The sequence below is a fragment of the Cetorhinus maximus genome, chromosome 17 (assembly GCF_964194155.1).
Source record: "Cetorhinus maximus chromosome 17, sCetMax3.hap1.1, whole genome shotgun sequence".
Classification (NCBI taxonomy): domain Eukaryota; kingdom Metazoa; phylum Chordata; class Chondrichthyes; order Lamniformes; family Cetorhinidae; genus Cetorhinus; species Cetorhinus maximus.
The window spans coordinates 90,747,346-90,771,894 of record NC_135895.1 but is presented as its reverse complement, the minus strand read 5'-3'; the positions used below and the strand labels follow the sequence as shown (position 1 = coordinate 90,771,894).

Sequence of the window (24,549 nt, the reverse complement as noted above, 5' to 3'; positions counted from 1 at the left end):
AGGAGGGCTTAAAGAGGGAATTTCAGAGTTTACGCTCAAACCAGATGAAGGCACAGCCGTCAATGGCAGGCCAAAGGAAATCCAAGATGCACAGGAGGGCAGTACTGGAGGAATGCAAATCTCTGCAATTTCCTTGAACTCAATTCTGAGATAGAGGGGGAAAGGCCATGGAAATGTACATTTTTAAAAAAAAAGTTTTAAAAACCTTTGCTAAAGGAAACAGTGGCTCTATGTTGAGCCACTGAAACCATGACTCGAGGAAGAAGCCAGGGTTCACTTATTGCAACAAGAAAGCTTTGCTTCCTTAACCATTTTGGTACTGCTTGGATCAAATTTCATAGGCTTTCTAAACACTCAACCAGTAACCCTCCCAAAAAGTATAAAGAGAAAAATCAATTCAAAAGGATCACAACCACAGGATTTACCTTATTCCCAACTGAGGATGTTGCTGTTAAGTTACAAAGTTAAAGAGGCTCTACCCTGCTGACTCAACATGGTAGAATTTAATCAGTACCTGCAGTCTAGAAAATTTGGCCCAAAGCACTCTTCTGTGGTCCCAGTGGAATAAAATCTCTGCTTCCAACATATAATTAACAAGTGAGTGTGTCGCCACCGAGTCATCTGAAACCTCTAATCTATTACATTATTTAGCTTAATTATTCATCAGCCTTCCTTTCAGACCCTGAAACCATCACTTCCTAAAGCTAACATTGAAAGTACTCAAGACTGTAGTGGCACTGGAAAAAGAGTAGCGTAATCTTAGACAGTATTCCAGAGTTCAGGATAATTATACACGGATGCCCTTTCCTCCAGTTGTCCTCTTGAGCATCTGAGTTATATTGCTCCATCAATGTCACCTCCACCATAAACCCCTCTCTCCTCCTTCATGCTGCTCCTCAAAACCTGTTTTTGACCATGCTTTTGGCCACCTTCTCTAAAATCACCTTATGTTGTTCAGTGTGAAACTTTGTTTGATAGTGCTCCTATGAAGCATCTTGGGATTTTCACTACATTAAAAGATCTTACTTAAATACAAGTTACTGTTGACATTTGCTTAACTAAACAATGCTAGCAGGTTGAAAATCACGATAACGTTGAAAACAAAAAGTTTCCTACTTCCCTCTGCCCAAAAAGAACACTTGGGGCAGCTTTTTCCGGTTGGCGAGCAGGGGCGGCTTGTAGAATGACACGGGGTGACGTCAGGCATGCGTCATTTAGGTTTTCAGTTTGGGAGGTGCACAGCTGACTGGGCTGCATGCCCACCGACCTGTGAACGGCCTATTAAGGCCATTAAAAAAGTAATTGAAACGATTAATGGACCTGCCCGTCCAACCTTAAGGTTGGCAGGCAGGCCCAGGCGGCCTTCCGAAAAAGCATGAAACCTCATCCACGGGCGGGATGGGGTTTCAGGAGGGATTTAAAATTTTCGGAATATTTTAAAATAAAAGTAATGGACATGCCCCAGCTCATGTGACAGTGGCACATGAGGGGACGTCAGGAAAATTTTTATAGCTTCAACCCATCTCCGAGGCGGCACTTTGCCTCAGGGAGATCTGTGCGCTCTTTCGCGTGCATGCACAAAAGAGCGCACTCCTGACTCAGGGAATCCCTCCCCCCCGCCCGTACAGGGAGTGCATGGTGCTTCCTGGCCCATGTCACGCTGGGCGGGCCTTAATTGGCCTGCCCACATAAAATGGCGGCATGCCCCCAACCGGAGGCACCAATCGGGAACCTGCCCGCCCGCGCCCGCACAACCTTCCCCCTGATGGGGGTGGGGAAGGAGAAAAGAAAATGCCAACCTTGGATTCGAGGAGGCGCTAATGTACCAAATAACATGGCGACTAGCACAGTATTTTAACATGAATGATACTTTCTCAACTAGGAATCTACAGCATTTTTGGCTCTTATGTGCTTCATCACAGCATGTTTATCTGCTGGTTGTTTTTTTTAAAATTCATTTACAAGATGTGGGCATCACTGGCTAGACCAGCATTTATTGCCCCTCCCCAGCTGCCCTTGAGTAGGTGATGGTGAGTTGCCTTCTTGAACTGCAGTCCACGTGGTGTAGATACACCCACAGTGGTGTTAGGAAGGGAGTTCCAGGATTTTGACCCAGCAACAGTGAAGGAAAATGACCTCAGTAAACTATGGATCAAAAATTTAGCTAGGATTCCCGCTAATCGCCAATGAATTCTGCAGCGTTGCATGTGATGCTGCCTACAGTCAAATATCCTTGACAGCGCTAAAACTATTATGATTCAAGCATGAATATAACCACTTGGGAAGAGTACTTGACTACATGAATTCAGGAACCAGCTGGGCAAGTTAGAATATGAAACAACACAAAACGCCCAGTGAGAGGTCTACCAAGGTCAGGATACCAGGAACAAGTCACAGTATTCAGATGAATGGCTACACCAGATGGGCGATTTATTTTCTATTCAAACATTCGCAGGAAGTTTGCAGGATGCTGTAGTGAGGCGGGGGTGAAGAGAGATGGGAAACCAATTTCTTCAATATTAAATCCTTGCTGCAAGAAACAGGGATGTCAATCTGAGGTAAACAACTTAAAACTTTGATATTGTAGGGCAAGCAATTTAATTAAGAGTTTTGCAATGATAATTTTTTTTTTAAAAAACCCCCTCTAATCACCAGGTATAATGCAAATATTGGAGGGGCAGTTAAGCAGTTTCTTTAGTGATTGCTATTGATCTGGAATGGTGTTCACTGCACTGCTATGTGATGCCTTCATGGAGAAGTTCCAATATCTTACAGGAACTGCCAGCTCCCCAGCAATTTCATTTCACATTGTTGTATTCTGACTGAAGCATTTGGCCACACATCGGATCAAACTTACTTCTTGATCAATGCTTTCGTTTCTGGGGAACTGAGATGGCCATTTTTCTCACAGTTTGAAGTGTCAAAGTTTCTGTATCTGCAATTGGTCACAAAGCACAAAATTAAACCTTTAAAAAATGTTGCATCTACGTTGGCTGTCAGTTGTTCAAAATAAAAGTGAGAGAAGAGGGAAATTGGTGTTGGTGGGATGGGTGGGGGTGGCAGAGAAACACATTTCTTCAATATTTCACCCTTGCTACATAGTCCAGGTATGTCAGTCTGAGGCAAACAAAATTGCTTGCTGTTCAATAAATATTTTACACTGATATAGTTTTCTCTAATCTCTAGCAATAATGCAAATATTACAGGAGCAGTCAAGCAACTTTTTTAGAAAATGTGATTGCTATAGTCTATAATGGTGTTCACTGTCTTGCTATGCAATGTCTTCATGAAGAAGTTCCAACATAATCTTACAGGAACTGCTGCACTCCAGCAATTCCCTTTCACATTGCTGTACCCTGGATGAAGCAGAATTTAGTCACACATTGGATCAAACTTACTTCCTGATTATTTCACTCATTCCTGGTGAACTTAGATTTCCATCTTCCTCACAGTTTGGACTGTCAAAGTTTCCGTAGCTGCAATTGATTATAAAGCACAAATTAAGTCACTTTGATCAAGCACTTGCATTCACAATTACACTAATTAAAAAAAAAATCCCTGAAAATAAGATTCAGTATTTCAAGCCTTGATCAGCAGGTTTTGTTAAATTGGTCACACTCCAGATGTATGATTACACTAGATGGCGATGATTTAATTATTTCAAAATTAATCCACATTTCTCCAAGTGACTGTTACCTTGGTGGTGGGAAAGCTTTTAGAAATTATATCTGGGCCAAAAGTAAAACTGACTGGCATAATATGTTGCTAGGCTTATCTTCAAGTCTTTTTTGAACAAGTTTCTAACTTTTGCTATTCTCCAGTCCTCTGGCACAACCCCTGTATTTAAAGAGAATTGGACTGTTAGAGACAGTCCCTCCACAGCTTCCACTCTCACTTCTCTCAGTATCTGTAGATGTCTCTGGTCTGATCCTTACGACTTAAAAATATAAGTACAGTCATCTTTTGTAATACCTCTCCTATCAAACTTTAGCCTATCCAGTGCCTCAGCTACCTCCTCTTTCACTATGACCTGGACAGCATCATCTTCCTTGGTAAAGACAGAGGCATAGTGCTCATGTAATACCTCAGCCATGCTCTGGTCTATGCATAGATCCCCTTTTTGGTCCCTAATTGGCCCCACTCTTTTTTTTTTTAAACCAGCCTTTTACATTTATGTGCCTATAAAAGACTTGGGTCCTCTATATTAGTTGCCAGCCTCTTCTTGGAATCTCTCATTTCCTTTATCACTTCCCCTCTGAACTTTCTAGTGCCTAGTTCTCACTTCTATTATCAACCTGACAGTCATAAATGTCTGTTCCCTGCTTTATCTTACTCTCCATCCCTTTCATCATGCAGGAACTTCTAGCTTTGATTGTCCTACCTATTCTCGCTTGTGGGAATGTACTAAGATCTCACCTGAACCATCTCCTCTTTAAAAAGGCAGACCATTGTTCAAAACCATTACAGTTTTGCCTGAAACTTTAGTTCAAATTTAGCTGGGCCAAATCGGTTCTCACCCCCAGTGAAACTGGCCCTTCTCCAATTAAGTATTCTTACTCTAGGTTGCTCCTTGTATTTTTCCCCACAGCTAATCTAAACCTATGATACTATGATCACTGCTTCCTAAATGGTGCCTGACTGACACCTGATCCACTTGACACACCTCATTCCCTGGAATATGATCCAGCAACGCACTCTTCCTCACTGGACTGGAAAAATGCTGATCTAAAACATTCTCCCTCAGTACATTTCAGAAACTCTTCTCCCTCTCTGCCTTTTACAACTATGACAATCTCAATCTATATTAGGAATGAGAAAGAAAAAAAAAAGTAGAGGTAAACCCCAAACTTAAAGCTTCAAATTGAATTCCCTCAACACTCTTTTAAAAAAAAAACTCAGGCTCTTTACAGAGCACTCAAGTCAACCCTCAAACACAGAATTCCCAACTCAATATATGATCTAGAGCATCAATGTAGCAAGCATTTCTCATGATGCACACTGCCCAAATTCATCAAAGCTTAATTTCACATAATCGATTACGGGCTGTTTTGTTGAAAGATATTTAGATGCTTTTTCTTTCCTTTCCCTCCAGTAATTCGAGTTTTAGAGCATAGTTAAAGAGCTGTACAGATCGGAATAATTCTGGGTTTAACCCCAAGCCTCCAGTGAGTTAACTGACCTGATCCAGGGTATTAAAATGGCCCCAGCAATTCTGGCGGGGAGAAAATAGGTAACTAGGGCTTCTATTAATCTATGAATTGTTCAGAATTGCATGGAGGTGATGTAGCATGCAAGTGAATGTCTTGAAAGCATTTGATCTTGATTCAAAGATGAACACCAACCACTTGGGGTGATTTGACTTTCTGAATGAGGAGCCAGCAGCCCAAGTTACATTATGAGACAATGCAAACTTTTCAATGGCAACACAGGCTGGAAGGTCTACCAAAGGCCAGGATACAAGGAAAGGGGGTCACAACCCAGATGTAGGACTGAAGACAAAAAAAAAAATCACCATCTAGTGCAAACCTTCACAGGAAGTTTGCAGGATACCATGGTTGAGGCTGGGCAAAGGGGTGAAGAGAGAGGGATGGAGGTGGTTAACCTATTTGCCCAATATTTTACCCTGCTGCATTGGTCAGAAATGTCAATCTAAGTTAAACAATTTAAAGCCTTGATGTTGAAGGGCAAGCAACTTTCCATTCATGAGTTTTAGATGCTTTGTGTCGATAGAGTTTAAAAAAAACTAATCTCTAGGTATAATACAAATATTAGAGGAGTCAAGCAGTTTCTTTAGTGTGATCGCTATGGTCTGGAATGGTGTTCACTGCACTGCTACAGGATGTTTTCATGATGAAGTTTCTGTCTTACAGGAGCTACCAGCTCTCCAGCAGTTTCCATTCACAATCTTGTATTTCAAACGAAGCAGAATTTCATCACATCAGATTAAACTTACTCGCTGATTAGTGCACTCGTTTCTGGAGAACTTAGATTCCCATCTCCCTCACAGTTTGGAATGCCAAAATCTCCGTAGCTGTAATTGGTTATAAAGCACATATTAAATCATTTTAAACAAGCACTTGAAGCCACAATCAAATCCATTGAAGGAGGAAAAACAAGATGCAGAAGTCAATAATTCAATCCTTGATAAGCTTGTTACATAAACAGGACACGCTCCAGATGTATGACTGAACTAGATTTTTCCCCACAACTTCCATGTGCTTGACACTAATGAGGTTGGGGTGGGGGTAGCATAGAGAAGGGATACTCAATCTTTCAATATTATACCATTGCTGCATTGTCCAGAAATGTCACGGCTAAGAACTCAAACCTTAATATTGAAGGTCAAGCAATTTTCCATTGAAGAGTTTTGGATGTTTTGTGATAACACAATTTTCTTTTAAACTCTAATCTCTGGGTATAATGCAAATATTAGAGAGGCAGTGAAGCAGCTTCTTTAATGTGACTGCTGTGGTCTGGAATGGTGCTTACTGCATTGCTATTGGATGCCTTCATGAGGAAATTCCTACATAGATAGGAACAGGGACGAGGCTTGCAGGCTGTATTTAAGGAGCTCTTAAAGAAACTAGCAAGCAAGATCTCAAAGCAGTAATGTCTGAATTACTCCTAGTGCCCCATGCTAGTGAGGAAGAGGATAGAACAGATGAATGCATGGCTGGGGAGATAGTGCACGAGGGAGGGCTTCAGGTTCCTGGGACATCGGGGCCTGGAGGAGATGGGACATGTACAGGGCAGATACATGCACCTGAATAGAGCCAGAACTGATTCTCACTATGCGATTTGCTAGTGCAATGGGAAGGGTTTAAAATAACTTAGCAGCAATGTGGAAAGCAGGAAATAATGTGGAGATAAAACAAGGTGCACAGAGGATTGGGAGATACCAATAGCACGAAAATAGAAAATGGTGTGGTATTAGGTGGGGTCAGAGGAAGAGGGAATAAAATTAGGTCTAAGTTAAGTTTGCGCATAGTGTGGTAAATAAGGTTTGAGAGCTGCAGGCAGTGATAGCCACATGGAAACACGATGTTGGAGTGATAATGGAGGCCTGGCTCAAGGGAGGGCAGGATTTCGTTCTCAACATGCCTGGATACAAGGTGTTCAGGAAAGAAAGGGAGGTGGGTTAGCAGTACTGATTAAGAACATTACAGTGCCTGACAAAGAGGATGCCCTAGAGGGGTCAAGGGCAGAATCTATTTGATTAGAACTAAGAAATAATAGAGGTATATTTACATTGCTGGGTGCATTCTATAGGCCACCATCTGGTGGGAAAGATGTACAGGATTAAAACTGCAAGAAAATTATGCAGAGGTGCAAAAACTTTAAGAATAGATACAATGTGGGACTTTAATTATCCTAACATAGAGTGGGATAGTAATAGTGGAAAGAGCAGAGAGGGGAAAATGTTTCTGAAGTATGTTCAGGAGAATTGTCTACATTAGTATGCTTCTGGCCCAACATGGAAGGGAGCACTGCTGGATCTGGTTTTGGGGAATGAAGGTGGATCAAGTGTCAGTAGGGGAACATTTGGAGGAATTTGGTGAGACATATCTGCCCCAGCTAAATTGGAATCAAGGCTGGCTGGCAAAACTGCACTGGAATTTGGCTGCCGTTAAAGAGGAGGTGGTTCAGGTACAGTCAAGACCCATTCCTCCCACGATTGGGAAAATTAGGACAAACAAAGCTAGAGCTCCCTGTATAATAATAGAGTAAGATTAAGCAGAAAAATAAACACACATATGACAGATGTCAGGTGGATAATACAATTTAGAGCTATGCTGAATATAGGAAGTTCAGACTGGAAGTGAAAACAGAAACGATAAGCAAAGAGTAAAAGAAGAGGCTGGCAGCTAACATAAAAGGGAATCCAAGTCTTTGCTAGGCGTGTAAATGGTAGAAGTATGGTAAAAGGAAGACCAGAGCTGATTTAGAGTCCAAAAAAGGAAATTTATACACCTAGGCAGGGGGCATGTCCAAGATACCACATTGCATTTTACCAAGGAAGGTGCTGCTGCTCAAATCGTAGTGAAACAGGAAACACTGGATGGGGTTTAAAAACCTCGAGAGGAAAAATGCATTTTAAACAGCACATGGTTAGGATCTGGGAATGCTTTTCCTGAGTGTGTGGTGTGGAGGCAGATTCAATTGATATTTTCAAAAGAGAATGGGATAATTATCTGAAGCAGAAGATTTGTAGGGTTGCAGAGTACAAGTGGGGGCGAGAAAGTGAGACTCGGTAAGTTGCCCTTCCAATGAGCTGTCACAGATATGACCTAAGAGCCACCTTCTGTGCTGTCACCATTTCATGATTCTATAATCTTACGCAACTGTTGGCTCTCCAGCAATTTCCTTTCACATTGTTGCATTCTGAATGCAGCATCATTTAAATCACATTTCAGGCCAAACTTACTTCCCAATTATTACGCTTGTTCTTGGACAACTTCTGTTTCCATTTTCCTCACAGTTTGGACTGTCAAATTTTCCGTAACTGGAATTGATCATAAAGCACATCTTAAGTCATGTAAAACAAACAAATGTCCACATTAAATCCAAAAATACCCTGTAGACTGAAGATTCAGTATTTCAAGCCTTCATCAGGTCGCACTCCAGATGTTTGACTGCAATAGTGGTGATATTGATTCCTTCGGGTGGTGGTTTGCAGGACACAGCAGTGAGCCCGGGGGAAGAATGAAGGGAGAAAAAAGGAACAGGGAGACCCATCTCTTCAATATATTTTACCCTTGCTGCGTAGTCCAGAAATAGAAATTGGAGATAAATAACTAAAGACCTTGATATTGAAGGGCAGGCAATTTTTTCATATACCATCGAAGAGTTTTGGATCTTTTACTTTGATACATTTGTTTTTACAAAATAAACTCTCTAGCCTCTAGGAACAATGCAAATATTAGAGAGAGGCAGTCAAGCAGTTTCTTTAATGTGATTGCTTTTGGTCTAGAATGGTATTCACCGAGCTACCACTACATGCCTTCATGAGGAAGTTCCTACATAATCTTACAGGAATTGCCAGCTCTCCAGCAATTTCCATTCCAAAAGAAGCATAATTACACATTAGATTAAACTTACTTGCCAATTACTGCACTTGTTTCTGACAAACTTAGGTTTCCGTCTACCTCACAGTATGGACTGTCAAAGTTTCCATACCTGCAAATGGTCAGGAAGCACAAGTTAATTCATTTTAAACAAGCACTTGCATCTACACTTAAGTCCATTAAAAATGCCAACTTTAATATTTGTCTTTCTATATCTGCCTGGATTTTTTTTGACCGGGACGGTAGGGGCCAGGAAAAAAAAAAAGAGAACACTAACAAACCTCTGCACTAGTAGAGATAGAACCCCAGGCCTCAGGGCCTCAGTTCAGCACTCTCATCTCTAAAAACTCAAGCTCCTCATGGACCACGGCCAATTCAGCCCACATCATGAACACATTTTCCCCAACTCAACATTCGACCTACAGGACCAATGTAGCAATTTCTGACTGCCCAAACTCACTGAAGCTTAAATTTCACAATCAATTATGGGCTCTGTTATTGAAAACATAATTTGATGCTTTTTCCCTTCCCCCCAATAGCTCAGGAATTTAATAAAAAGAACTGTACAGACCAGAATAATCCCGAGTTTAATTCCAGCCCTCCAGAGTTAAAGGACCTGATCCAGGGTATTAAAATGTGCTCAGCAATCTTGTAGGGGACAAATAGATAACTAGGGTTTCTTTTAATCTTTGGCATCGGCAGAATTGTATGGATGGGATGCTGCCTGCAATAAAATCCCTCTACAGCACTCTAAATCCCCACTCAATCATGAAAAACCATCAACTCAGGAAAAGTGCTCGACTCCATGAATTTAGGAGACAACTAGCTAAGCTAGATTATAAGAAAATGCAAAGCATTCAGTGGCAACGGTATGGAAAATCTACCAAGGCCAGGATACCAGGGACAGGTCACGCTCACAACTCATCACTTAGTGCAGTTATACTTCTTCAAACCTCACAGGAAATTTGTAGGGCACTGTATTAAGGCTTGGGGATGGGAGGGGTGAGGAGGAAGAAGGGAGGGGGTGGAGGAGAGAAACCCACTTCAATATTTTATCCTTGCTGTGTAACCTAGAAATGTCAATCTGAGTTAAACAACCTTAAGGGCTTTGATATTGAAGGGAATGCATTTAACATTGAAGACTTGTGGATGTTTTGCTTTGATACAATTTTAAAAACTAATCTCTAGGAACTGCAAATATTAGAGAGGCAGTGAAGCAGTTCTTTTAATGTGATTGCTATGGTCTAGAATGGTGTTTGCTGCACTATTACATGCCTTCATGAGAAAACTCCTACATAATCTTACAGGAACGGCCAGCTCTCCAACTCCTTTTCATACCGTTGTATTCTAAATGAAGCAGAATTGAGTCACATATCAGATCAAACTTACTCAAAACAAAAGTTTCTGGAAAAGCTTAGCAGGTCTGACAGCACCTGTGGAAAGAAAGACAGTTAACGTTTCGAGTCCTTCTGACTCTTCTTCAGAACTGAAGAGTCATAAGGACTTGAAATGTTAACTCTGTCTTTCTCTTCACAGGTGCTGTCAGGCCTGCTAAGCTTTTCCAGCAATTTTTGTTTCAGATTTCCAGCATCCGCGGTATTTTGCTTTTATCTAGAGACCAAACTTACTTCCTGATTACTGCACTCATTTCTGGCGAACTTTGATTCCCATCTTCCTCACAGTTTGGACTGTCAAAACTTCCACAGCTGCAAGTGATCATGAAGCACAAATTAATTCGTTTTCAACAAGCACTTTCACCTACAATTGCCTACAGGCCTTGGGAAAAAAAAAGTCAAGATGACCCAAGATTCAGTATTACAAGTCCTCATCAGCTGTTTAGGTGAACAGGTCACACTCCAGATGCATAACTGCACTAGACAGTTGTTTTACAAACTTTGACAGGAAGTTTGCAGGATACTCGAGTGAGCCTGGAGCCGGGGAAGGAGGAGGAGGAGGAAGGAAGGAAGGAGGAAATCCATTTCTTCAGTGTTTTAGCCTTGCTGCATAGACCAGAAATGTCAAGCAGTGGTAGAACCAAGACATGGATATTGAAGACCAAACAATTTTCTTTCCCCTGAAGAGTTTTGGATGTTTTGTGTTGATCCAAGGCCATTGGCGATGGGAGGTGAGAGCAGGCAGCTGGGTGAGCAATTGAGCCAAATAGGTATTCAATTACAGGTCACTTCCTACTTCCACAGGCATTGTGCCTGTGTCAGGAGGGCTTGCCATCAATGGGGGAGACCACCAGGTAAAGCCTGACAACTTTCCAGTGGACTCTGGGAGGAGTGCCTCCTTGAGTGCTCCATGGCCCAAAGTGAGATTCCCCAGAGTCAATGGCCATCCTCGTGGTGGCTGGTGTTCATGGACCCCTCCTTACCACTACACCCCGCCCCCCAATCTCCACAGCCTGCCTGCCTGGCCCCTCGTTCCCCCAACCTACTTCACACACGTCTTCAAGAACACCCCATCTTTGAGACACCCTCTTCCCTGGATCAGTTGCCTCAGCACTGCCTACTGCTAGCAATCCTCCCACTCATTGGACCAGCAACCCCTGGGCGGGGGGGACGGGACGCAAGTAACCATCCTTAACTGGATGGCAGCAGCCTCTTAACTGCCCACTCTCTGCAACATCCCACCCAGGTCCCGTTGCCAGCCGAAGTGGAGTTGGCTCCCCTTTTCGATCCCAGTGGCGGGACATGGTCACCCAAAATTCAGGCCTCAAGTTTTTTTCTTTAATTCTCTAATCTCCAGAAATAAAGTATTAGACAGGGAGAAAATAAGTTTCCTTAATGTGATTTCTATGTTTATTAGACTGCTATAGGATGCCTACAGGAGTAAGTTCCTGACAGCAACAGCAGGCTCTCTAACAATTCCCTTTCGCATTATTGTCTTCTGGATGAAGCATAATTTAGGCACACATCAGATCACCTTACTTCCTGATTACTGTGTTCATGTCTGGAGAATTTGGATTTTCATTTTCTGCACAGTTTGGGCTATGAGTGTTTTCATACCCACAATTGGTCATAAAGCACTAATTTAAGTAATTTTAAATAAGCAAATGCATCCACAAGCAGATTACAGACAAAAACTTGGATCAGCTGGTTTTGTTAAAACAGGTCACACTCTGATACGTGACTGCATTAGGATGGTGATAACTTTTTTCTCCAGGCTTCACAGAAGGTTTGCAGGACACTGCAGTGCAGTGTGGCTGAGAAAGTGGGGAGGGGTGGGTGGAAAATAAAACCTATACCTTCAATATTTTACCCTCATTGCACAGTCCAGAAATGACAATCGGTGGTAACCGACTCAAAACCTTGATACTGAAGAGGAAGCAATTTTTCAATGAAATGTTTTGGATATGCTGTGCTGACAGAATTTAAGAAAACTCTTAATTTCTAGGAATAATGCAAGCACTAGATACGCTGTAAAGCAGTTCCTTTAACGTGATTGCTGCACTATTACATGCCTTCACGAGGAAGTTTCTACATAATTTTACATTGTTGTATCCTGAATGAAACACAATTTAATCATGCATCGGATCAAACTAACTTCCTGAGTGCACTAGTTTCGGAGAACATGGATTTACATTTTCCTCGCAATGTGGGCTGTCAAAAGTTTTCACAGCTGTGGTTATAAAATGCTATTAAGCCATTTTAAGCAAGCATTTACATCCAAATTAAATCCATTTTAAAAAAACCCTGCAAACTGAAGAGTCAGTATTTCAAGCCTTGATCAACTGGGTGTAATAAAACAGATCACACTCAAGATGCATCATAGCACTAGCTGGTGAGTTTTTCCTCTTCAAACTTTTAATCCAAGTGTGCAGGGCAACAGAGGCTGGGAGGTAAATAATGCCTGGATATTGAAGGGCAAGCAATTTTCCAATTACCTAGCCAAGAGTTTTAGATGTTGTGTGTTGATACAGGGCTGAATTTTCCCAGACAACTGGCGACCGGCTGAGGGGCATGAAGTTTGGCAAAATAGCAGGGGAGCTGTCACGAGGAAAGCCCTATGCCTTCCCACTGCCATAATTGCCAAAAGTGGGAAAGGAGGAGGCTCAGCCACCCACTGGGCAGCCAATTGAACTAATTGCGATACCAAGAGGGATCAATGGTGCCAGTTTCTGTTGCATAAATCGTGCTACCAGGGCACCATGAAGCCCCCACAGCCCCCTGCCCGATCTCAGACTTGCATGCCTGCCTGGCTCTGGCATCCCCCTCACTTACCTCCTCGAGGGTGCCCTATCCTCAGAAATAGCCACCACTGGCGGAGAGGTTACTGATCTGCCATCCCTGATTGGGCCAGCAGGCCTTGGGACCGGGCTGCATCATTAAATTGGATAGAGGCCCTAGCACCAACCTCTTAAAATCGGTCACCGGCAGCAAAATGCTGTCCCGAGCCCCACCGCTGTCCGAAGCAAGGTCAGCTCCCACTTTCAGTCCCGGTGGGGCCCGACCAAATATTCAAAAGGTTCACCCACAAAACTTTTGCGAAAAAAAAAAAGAAACTCTAATCTCTAGGAACAATGCAAATTGAGAGGCAGTCAAGTAGTTCCTTTAACGTGATTGCTATGGATTGGAATGGTGCTCGCTGCACTTCTGTGGGATTCATCAGAAGGAAGGAAAGTCACCACATAATCTTACAGGAACCTTTGGCTCTCCAGCTATTCCCTTTCACATTGTTATATTCTGAACAAAGCAGAATTTAGTCACATATCAAATTAAACGTACTCTCTGATTACTGCACTCATTCCTGGAGAACTACAATTTCCATCTCCATTGCAATTTGGACTGTCAAGGTTTCCACACCTGCAATTCACCAAAAAGCACAAATTTAGTCATTTTCAACAAGCATTTGCATCTGGCCACAATTGGCCGTCAGCCGTTTAAAAAAAAAACCCCTGCAGACTTGACGATTCAGTATTTAAACCCTTGATCAGCTGGTTTTGTTAAATTGGTCACACTCCGAACAGATGACCGCACCGGATGGCAATTCTTCTTCTTCAATTTCCACAGAACGGTCGGCGGGACACCATAGTGAGGCTGGGGGCAGAGGGTGCAGGGGAGAAGATGGGGACTAACCCATTTCTTCAATATTTTATCCTTGCTGCATAGTCTAGAAATGTTAACCCCCCCCGCCCCAAGTTAAACAACTCGGAACCTGGATATTGAAGGGCAAGCAGTTTTCCCATTGGAGTGGTGTTCTGGATGTTTTGTGTTGATACAATGTTATTTTAAAAAAACCTCTAATGTCAACGCATAACGCAAATACTTTGAGGCAGTCAAGCAGTTCCTTTAATGCAATTGCTATGGTCTAGAATGGTGTTCGCTGCATTATTACATGCCTTCACGAGGAAGTTTCTACATGATTTTACAGGAACCGCTGGCTCTCCAGCGATTTCCTTTCACATTGTGGTGTTCTGAATGAAGTAACAGAATTTAGTCACACATCAGATCAAAAACTCACTTTCTGGTAACTGCAATCGTTCCTGGAGAAACATGGTTTTCGTTTTCCTCATAGTCTGGACTGTCACAGTTTCCACAGCTGCAATTGGTCATGAAGAAAGTCATTGTAAACAAACCCTTGCATCCACAACTGGCTGCCATTAAAACAAAAAATTGCTGAAGGCTCTGGATTCACTATTTCCACCCTTGGTCAGGCTTTACCAAACAGGTCACACATCAGCTGAATGACTGCAATGGATGATGATTTAAAAAAAAAATCTTCAAACTTTCACAAGAGGTCCGTAGGACACCAAAGTGCACCTGTGGGTGTGGGGGTGGAAAAACGACAGGGGAGACGACATATTTCTTCAATATATTTACCCTTATTTCATAGTCCAAAAATGTCAGAGGTAAACAAATCAGGACCTGAATATTGAAGGGTAAGCAATTTTCCATTGAAGACTTTTGGATATCTTTTGTTATGATTTTTTGTATTAAAAAAGCACTGTAGGAATGATGCAAGTGTTAGAGGGGCAGTCAAACAGCTTCTCTAATACAACTGCTATGGGTCGGGAATGGTGGTCACTGCACAGCTATGGGATGCCTTTGTGATGAACTTCATACATCTTACGAGAACTGCCAGCTCTCCAGCCATTTCCTTTCCCATAGTTATATTCTGGTTGAAGCAGAATTTAGCCACACGTCGGATCAGACTTACTTTCTTTTCACTGCATTTGTTTCTGGAGAATTTAGAATTCCATTTGCCTCACAGTTTGAAGTGTCAAAGTTTCCGTATCTGCAATTAGTCACAAAGCACAAATTAAGTAATTTTAAACAAGCACTTGCATCTACAATTGTCATTCAGCTATTGAAAAGAATCCTAGTTTATTAAAGCCCCCTCCTTTAACTCCCATTTGCATTTTATATCTTAGCGTTGAAATATCCTTGCACAGTATTCACATGCCAAACAGCACATGCCTTCTCTCCATTCACCTGTTTATCAGTGCACAAATATTCATGAAATATTGTTTGGGGAAACCCTGAGGGAGGAGAGGAGTGGAATGGTGTGTCCATTTTCAGTATGGTTACATTTTCTATTTTAGAATCATAGACTCTTACAGTACAGGTTAAGGGCATTCAGGCGACTGTACCTGTGCCAGCTCTTTGAACCTACTATACATTAGTCTCACTTTCTCCATAGCCCTGCAACATTCTCCCTTTCTCTTTGTTCTCTTTCACTTTGAGAAGTTGCTATTAGATCTGCTTCCACCACCGTTTTAGGTAGAACATTCGACAGTATATGCCAAAACCACGACCTCTACCACCTTGGACAAGGGCAGTAGATGCCTGGGGGCACCACCACTTGCAAGTTCCCCTCCAAGCCACACACCATCCTGACTTGAAAATACATCACTGTTCCTTCATTGTCGCTGTGGGTGTATCTACAGCACATGGACGGCAGCTGTTCAAGGCAATGGCTCACCACCATCTTCAAGGGCATTAGGGATGGGCAATAAAAATGTTGGCCTAGCCAGTGACTCCCACAGTCTGTGGAACAATATATTAAAAAAAATTCCAAATCACAAGCTTGCCGCTTTAAAAGAACAATCTAATCTCCTCTGGCTGTTCTGCCGATTGTAAAAATTTAAGACAATCATAGCACATTTGGTAAACTCTTCTCCCCATGCAGTTTGTCCCTCTTAAAGCCAGAGCACATCAATCAAAGGTCATCAAGTTCAGCAGTGGTGATAATTCTTTTATGTCCTGTCTGAGTTGTGAAGAGTGACCCCAATTAACTATTTGTGAAGCAGAAAACCTGGCAAACAATTAACAGAGCAGAGAAATGTAAAAAAAAAGTGTGGAAAAGGACAAGGAGAGATCAAAGTATTATCATTGATGGTATTTAAAATGTATTTTATCTCCTGTTGCTGCAGAATGGTTTGTGGTATCTTGCATATTTCAGTCATAGACAGTTATTTGACCAACATCTCAGATTTCCCAAAGAGGCTCCTATCCCTAGTTTAGAAGCTTCGATTGTCATTACGCTCGATTTGAATGCTTCTTTTATTGAAAAGAAGCTTCTTTCCCATCCCGCCAGAACTTTACACATTCAGGATGTAACTTGGTTGCATGTAGCTCCAACCTACACATTAAGCCTCACACAGAAACCCACAGTCAGTGTGTTAAACTTTAATACAGGTGCCTGGTCATCATGTTGAACTATTCACTGCACTTCTCAATCTTTGATTTGCACTGCATTGACCTGGGGCCAAGATCAGTTATTTTTTGAACAATTAAACACATACGTTGCTACATGGCTGTGGATCTGTGTTTTGTGGTTATTCTTTATTCAGTACTATCCCAAACCAGTAGATGGGGTGCTTCATTCAACATGAAGAGTGTCTCCTTTCTGGGGGAGGGTGCTGGTCAGGGTTGGCGGGGGCTGTAGAGAAGAGGGGGTCAGAATGAAGGGGACTGGCAATAACTGGTTTGCCTTGTGGCAAAGATATAATCTACTAGTCAGAAAAACAGGATGTTGTTATCAAGAACCACGCAGAACCCAAGTCATTAAATTCATAAGGCTGCAGAAAAGGTTGTGCAACAAAAAAAAACTTCCTACAAGAATGGAGGAAGTGGTGGAGCCAAAAACGGTCACAAATTCATCTCCTGGAAAAAAAAATCACAAGCTTGATAAATATCAAAGTAAGTCGCAGATAATAAGATTTTAACTTTTTGAACATTAGAACAATCGTGGATTGCTCGAGAGTTCTGGTAAAAACACCAGTCGATGGAATGGCCAACTGAGTGATGGCACAGTGGTATTGTAATCCAGAGGCCCAGGGTAATGCTCTGGGGACCGGGTTAAAATCCCACAATGGCAGATGGTGGAATTTGAATTCAGTAAAAATCTGGAATTCAAAGTCTAATGATGACCATGAAACCATCGTCAATTGTTGTAAAAACCCATCTGGTTCACTAGTGCCCTTTAGGGAAAGAAATCTACTGTCCTGTCGACCCTGCAAAGTCCTCCATACTAACATCTGGGGGCTTGTGCCAAAATTGGGAGAGTGGTCGCAGAGGCTAGTCAAGCAACAGCCTGACAGTTATCCTCACGGAATCACATCTTACAGACCGTCAGGACAGACCCAGCAGGAGGTAGCGGCAGTGGTACACAGTCGAGACGGAGTTGCCCTGAGAGTCCTCAACATTGACTCCAGACCCCATGAAGTGTCATGGCATCAGGTCAAACATGGTCAAGGAAACCTCCTGCTGATTACCCTCCCTCAGCTGATGAATCAGTACTCCTCCATGTTGAACACCACTTGGAGGAAGCATCAAGGGTGGCAAGGGCACAGAACGAACTTGTGGGGGACTTCAATGTCCATCACCAAGAGTGGCTCGGTAGCACCACTACAGAGCAAGCTGGCTGAGTCCTAAAGGACATAGCTGCTAGATTGGGTCTGTGGCAGGTGGTGATGGAACTAACAAGAGGGAAAAACATACTTGACCTCATCCACACCAATCTGCCTGCTGCAGATAACCGTATCGGTGGGAGTGACCACCACACAGTCCTTGTTAAGTCCTGCCTTCATATTGAGGATACCCTCCATCATGTTGTATGGCACTACCACTGTGCTAAATGGGATAGATTTCAAACAGGTCTAGCAACACAAAACTGGGCATCCATGAGACTGTGGGCCACCAGCAGCAGAACTGGACTCGAACACAATCTGTGAACTTATGGCCTGGTGTTTCCCCACTCAACCATTGCCATCAAGCCAGGGGATCAACCCTGGTTCAATGAAGAGTGCAGGAGGGCATGACAGGAGCAGCACCAGACACTCTAAAAATAAGGCGTCAACCTGATGAAGCTATAACACAGGCCTACTTGCGTGCCAAACAGCATAAGCGGCAAGTGATAGACAGAGCTAAGCGATTCCACATTCAGCGGATCAGATCTAAGCTTTGCAGTCCTGCCACATCCAATCATGAATGATGGTGGACAATTAAACAACTCGCTTGAGGAGGAGGCTCCACAAATATCCCCATCCTCAATGGGAGGAGGAGCCCAGCACATCAGTGCAAAAAGACAATAGCATTTGCTACAATCTTCAGCCAGCAGCGCCAATTGGATGATCCATCTCGGCCCCCTCCAGAGGCCCCCAGCAGCAGATGCCAGCCTTCAGCCAATTCGATTCACTCCATGCGACATCAAGAAACCAAAGGCACTGGATAGTGCAAAGGCTATGGGCCCTGACAATGTTCTGGCAATAGGACTGAAGACTTCAGTCCTTGCTCCAGAACTTGCCGCACCCCTAGCCAAGCTGTTCCAGTGCAGCTACAACACTGGCATCTAGCCGGCTATGTGTAAAATTGCCCAGGTATGTCCTGTACACAAAAAAGGACAAATCCAACCTGGCCCATTACTGCCCCATCTGTCTACTCTCCATTGTCAGTAAATTAATGGAAGGGTCATCAATAGTGCTATCAAACAGCATTTCTTAGCAATAGCCTGCCCAGTTTGGGTTCCACCAGGGTCACTCAGCTCCTGGCCTCATTACAGTCTTGGCTCAAACATGGACAAAAGAGCTGAACGCCTGAGGTGAGTGAGAGTGACTGCCCTTGACACCAAGGCTGCATTTGACCAAGTGTGGCATCAAGGGGCCCTAGCAAAACTGGAGTCAATGGGAATCCTGGGAAAACTCTCCACTGGTTGGAGTCATGCCTAGCACAAAAGGAAGATGGTTGTGGTTGTTGGAGGTCAGTCATCTCAGCTCCAAGACATCACTGAGTTGCTCAGGGTAGTATCCTCGGCCCATCTTCCACTGCTTCATCAATGACCTTCCTTCCATCATAAGGTCGGAAGTGGGAATGTTCGCTGATGATTGCACAATGTTCAGCACCATTCGTGACTCCTCAGATACTGAAACAGTCCATGTCCAAATGCAGCAAGACCTGGGCCATATCTAGGCTTGGGCTTACAAGCAGCAAATAACATTCATGCCACACAAGTGTCAGGCAATGACCACCTCCAACAAGAGAGAATCCAACCATCACCCTTCGATATTCAATGACATTACCATCACTGAATCCCCCACTATCAACATCCTTGGGGTTACCATTGACCAGAAACTGAACTGGATTACCCATATAAATACAGTGGCTACAAGAGCAGGTCAGAGGCTGGGAATCATGTGATGAGTAACTCACTATCTGACTCTCCAAAGCCTGTCCACAAGGCACAAGCCCACTTGCCTCAATGAGTGCAGCTCCCACAACACTAAAGAAGCTAGACACCATCCAGGACAAAGCAGCCCGCTTGATTGGCACCCCATCCACAGACATTCAATCCCTCCACGACCGATGCACAATAGTAGCAGTGTGTACCATCTACAAGATGCACTGCAGGAATTCACCAAGGCTCCTTCGACAGCACCTTCCAAACCCACGACCTTTGTCATCTAGAAGGACAAGGGCAGCAGATAGATGGGAAGATCACTACCTGGAAGTTCCCCTCCAAGTCACTCACCATCCTGACTTGGAAATATATCGCTGTTCCTTCACTGTTGCTGGGTCAAAATCCTGGAACTCCCTTCCTAACAGCACTGTGGGTGTACCTACACCACATGAACATCAGCGGTTCAAGGTGGCAGTTCACCACCACCTTCTCAAGGGCAACTAGGAATGGGCAATAAATGCTGGCGCAGCCAGCAATGTCCACGTCCCGTGAATGAATAAAAAAAGTAACCACTCTAACAAAAACAGAGTGGGCACAAGCTTTTGTTAGCCTTCAAACAATGTGAGTCTACAGCCAAGAATGTACCGCTGATTGCTGCAAGGCAATAAAGAAAATAACTGCATGCCATTTCACTAAAGGGAGTTAAATGAAGAAGAGTTTAGATGGCATTGTGCCAGTAAAGTTAAAAAGCTGGGCTGATATCTCCAACCATAAAGCATTGCCCTTCCTTGCAGAGAACTGGGTGGAACATGACCAGTAAACTTTGGTATTTCCAGAAGACGAGCTTCAATGATTCATAGTCAGAATGATAGATTAATGATGTGAAAATAACTTGACCGATGAATCCTTTCTGCCATTGCCATTAAATAACGAGCTGCCATTTATTTATTCTCACCTGTCCAGCAGGAGATCCAATACACGGTCAGCAGAAGCAAACGCTCTGTAAGTTGAGAGGAATATGCTGATATAGGTAAAATCGTTGTCACCAAAAGCTGTTAACAAATTTTCTACAAGCTTCTCTAAGGTCCCAGCCTTAATTGTACGGATCTTGCACGTTTCAAACTGACTGATGGTGAGACCTGGAGGCACCTCGTCTCCTTCCACCTGCATGGTGCAAAAATAAAAAAGGTCAACGCAATGCAATAAAAGATACAGCAACACCAACTTTCATTTCTATAACATTTTTTTACATGGCATAAACATTCCAAGGTGCTTCACAGGAGTGTTAACAGACAAAACTGACACCAAACCTCATGGAGATGTTAGGACAGATGCTTGGTCAAAGAGATAAGTTTTGGCGAGTGAAACTTATAGCGAGACAGAGGGGTTTTTAAGGAGGGAATTCCGGAGCTTCAAGATTAGGCTGCTGAAGGCACGGTCGCCAACAATGGAATGGAAAAAAAAAAATCAGGGATGCAGAAGAGGCTGGAATTGGAGGCGCACAGTTGTGCAGTGTTACAAGGAGTTCACAATGATAGGGAGGCAGAATATGGACCCCTTTTAGTTTTATTTGAAAGTAACTGGTTATTTCAAGAATTACTGAAACCATGTTTTTTTTATAAATAGTTAAAGCCAAAATATTGCAGACACATGACTAGCTCACTGATGATTGCATTTCTTTGTATTCAGGTACAGTAACTCCTCCAGAGGGCAACTCCCAGTAACTGTAACCACTATCCTCTTAAGGAGAAAGTTCCCCATTGACTCAAACAAGAACGTCCCAGGTTCAATGCTGTCCAGTTGGAGCAGGAGCATGGATATTACAATTAACCTCACAAGGAGGGAGGGGAGGGGGAGAAAAAGCAGCTAAGGCTCATCATGGCTACAATGGAAAGTTTGGGCAGAATTTTACACAGGCAGGATTTTATGGTCACGCCGAAGTGAATGGACTTTTGAACAGCTCGATGCATTTTATGGCCCTGCCCCTCCTGCAAAACTCCACCTCATGTGCTCTTATTGGGCAAGTACAGTATTGGGCCTGCCGCAATGCCCCTGCACCCCCCACCTGGTTGAATGTCCTGCTGGCACCCTATTCAAGCTCACACCTGGGTCAGCTACCAGTGGGTATCTGACCTGCTGTTAAAAAAATTCAAACTTTATAACGATTTATAATCGCTTTCAGAATGCTTTAATTTCCCTTAATCAGGTATTCAGTTAAAAAAAAAAACTTGGGTCTGGGTGTGCTAGAAGTGATGCCATGGAATACGAGAGCGAAGGGGGGGAGAAATCAGCCTGCTAAACAGCCATCTAGATCTTTCAATGTTACATGTTCCATGGTAGCTCAGCTCACCGTTATGTCCATTAACACTCTGTGGCTAGTTCCTCAATATCAGCAATGAACAATGACAAAAAATTCAACATTTGAGATTTATTCTATCATTCCTGTGTTCTCTCATCAACAGAAAGGAAGTGCTGGTACTAAAAGCCCTGTGCAGTTCGCTAAATCAGATATTGTGTTACATGCAGGGCAGTGCTGCTAACCCTCCTCAAAAGTCAAAACCAGCTTTAGCCAAAATCCCACCACTTCCTTCAGTTAACAAGCACTTTGCACCACCATATTAACCACAGATCATTTGTCAATAAATCAGATGGTCATTTCTGTAACTTGCACTTTTATTCCGGCATAATCAGTCTTGTATTTCATGGCGAACTCTCAATCAGTCTCAGTTTCAATTGTTTCAGCACTCTGGCACCCCCACCACCCCAAATGCTAGGATCATGCCACTTTTATTCTAGTGAACCACTTGGTTCCCAGCTGGTATTTATTCCTCAGCACATGGATGTCAAGTTTGACTGTTCTACTCCCACACTCCTTTGGCAAAATGTGAATTCCCAGTGCCTTTGTGATTCTAGTGTGGTGATGCCAATGGTCTTCCAGACCCTTTTCCCTCTCCTAAGTGTGTTTGTGCAGCTGTGTACTTGGTTAACAATATGAGTTGTTTTGACCCAGAAAAACATCTGTGGGGATGGGTGCATACCCTAGATATGACATTATCCATTCTTGCCCCAAATGCTCCCAGGCCTGTTGGTGTCTGTTACTAGCACTTTTTTTAATTTTCTGCACTCTAACCACCTGGAATCAGTCAAGAATCCTGACCGACAGAACACAGTGGGTATTAGCATCTTAGAGACAGTACAATCGACATAACTGGACTTTCAGAAAGTGACACTAGCTTCAATTCTTCAGCTATCCTAGTAAAATTTGAATCAAACTCAAGAACAGCTTTTTCTCATTCAACTGAATGCACAGCTATCAGAATAAAAGCAAAACACTTCAGATTCTGGTGATCTGAAGTGAAAACACAAATGCTTAAAAAGCCTAGCAGGTTTGGCAACATCAGTTCCTTCTTCAGAACTCAAAGGATTCTGAAGAGGAGTCACATTGGATTTAAAAATGTTAACTCTGCTTCTCTCTACAGATGCTGCTAGACCTGAGTTTTTTTTCAGCACTTTCTGTTTTATATTATCAGGTCTGTTAGTGAGCAAATCCACATGTGCAGGAAGTACTAATGATAGCAATCAAAAAATGGTGTGGAAGCTAGATTAATACTAAAGCACAGATTTGAAACTGGAGTTATTTTTGGATGCACAGCAACAACATCAAACCATAATCCTAAACAAACAAACTTTCAGTATGAAATTCTTTATCTGCCCACCCATTGGTTTACAATTTCTACTTCAATCCAGTCACAAGAAAGGCCAGCAAAATCTTTGGCAAAAAACAGCTTCTAACTCAGTGCAGCGAGTTTCCACAGCGAGGCATTGTGGAATTATGTGCAGAGTTCTGTTCTGCTGCCCCAGGCCACAGCATGCAACAGGAAGCGGGTCAGTCTGGCTTCAATCACGTCTGAACTCTCCGCTACATTATCATAGACCTCACATTTCCCAACAATATTGTTTTTAGAAAATCTAATTACTCTTGAAAGCAAGCTTGCCTTGGCTGGGAGCAAAGTTGAACTGTAAAACGTTTGCTGAGCTGACAGAAAATATAAAGGAGGTGGGGCGGGGGGGGGGCGCGAGGGTGGTGGAGAAAGCAAACCTCTGCTTTTACTCCACAGCCAGTGTTATGCAAGGTCTCTTCCACTTGCTGCTGAGTGATTATTCAGCTTGGTCTTATACAGAATGATACTGTACAGTGCGCAGAGAGATCAATGACCTAACACCCCACAAAGGACTTCAGGCTCCCATAGCTAAAATGGTAACAAGCATCCTATATTAAATTCGGTTTCCTTCACGCTAACAAGTGCGCAGCTGGAATATAAATTATTGTTGGGGCTGGGGGTTGGAAGGCGGTGGGAGAAAAGAAAAACAGAGGAGGAGGGAATTTTATCTCTTTGGGCAGTCTGGCTTGAACTTTGGTATAAAGTGTGAACCTCTGAACTTTGTCAGGCTAACTTGCTGTCTGCTTCTCAAATCTGCCAGAATCATGAATAGCATAAAACCACAGGAAATGCATTTCTAAGACTTGTTCCAAATGACAGAAAGCAAAGTTTACAAAGCATATTTCAATTAAATTTAAGTACGTACAAAAGAAAAGGAGCAACGGCCTTAAAGCATAATCTTCAGGCAACAAATTTTACACCACCAAGGCAATTACCGCACAAATTTAGTCTACTTTCAAATTGATCTTGAAAACAGAATTCTAAAAGAGAGCGCTATCAGGAGGAGAAAGCCACAGCTGGATTATGGAAAACAGATCAAGTGTCACGTCCAACAATCAATCTTTCTCAACCTCCTCTCCCCTGACCTTGGCAGGGGATGCAATTCACTCCAAGGAAGAGGAGGTCTCCCATGTGTTGAT

The 24,549-nt window shown here is 42.9% G+C and overlaps 1 protein-coding gene across 4 annotated transcripts in view; it reads right to left on the bottom strand.

Moving 5' to 3' along the window:
- The window catches only part of rgl1 (ral guanine nucleotide dissociation stimulator-like 1), a 177,639-nt gene that overhangs the window by 40,075 nt on the left and 113,015 nt on the right, over positions 1 to 24,549 (bottom strand). For 3 of the 4 annotated variants that reach the window (XM_078561568.1, XM_078561564.1, XM_078561566.1), the window contains exons 3-12: positions 20,644 to 20,852; positions 15,228 to 15,305; positions 14,532 to 14,609; positions 13,796 to 13,873; positions 10,694 to 10,771; positions 9,100 to 9,177; positions 8,426 to 8,503; positions 5,954 to 6,031; positions 3,399 to 3,476; positions 2,858 to 2,935 (exon numbers count right to left, since the gene is read on the bottom strand). In XM_078561568.1, coding sequence (XP_078417694.1) covers positions 2,858 to 2,935; positions 3,399 to 3,476; positions 5,954 to 6,031; positions 8,426 to 8,503; positions 9,100 to 9,177; positions 10,694 to 10,771; positions 13,796 to 13,873; positions 14,532 to 14,609; positions 15,228 to 15,305; positions 20,644 to 20,852 — 911 coding nt within the window. The remainder of the gene's footprint in view (positions 1 to 2,857; positions 2,936 to 3,398; positions 3,477 to 5,953; positions 6,032 to 8,425; positions 8,504 to 9,099; positions 9,178 to 10,693; positions 10,772 to 13,795; positions 13,874 to 14,531; positions 14,610 to 15,227; positions 15,306 to 20,643; positions 20,853 to 24,549) is intronic. The other variant, XM_078561565.1, reaches the window with a different exon arrangement.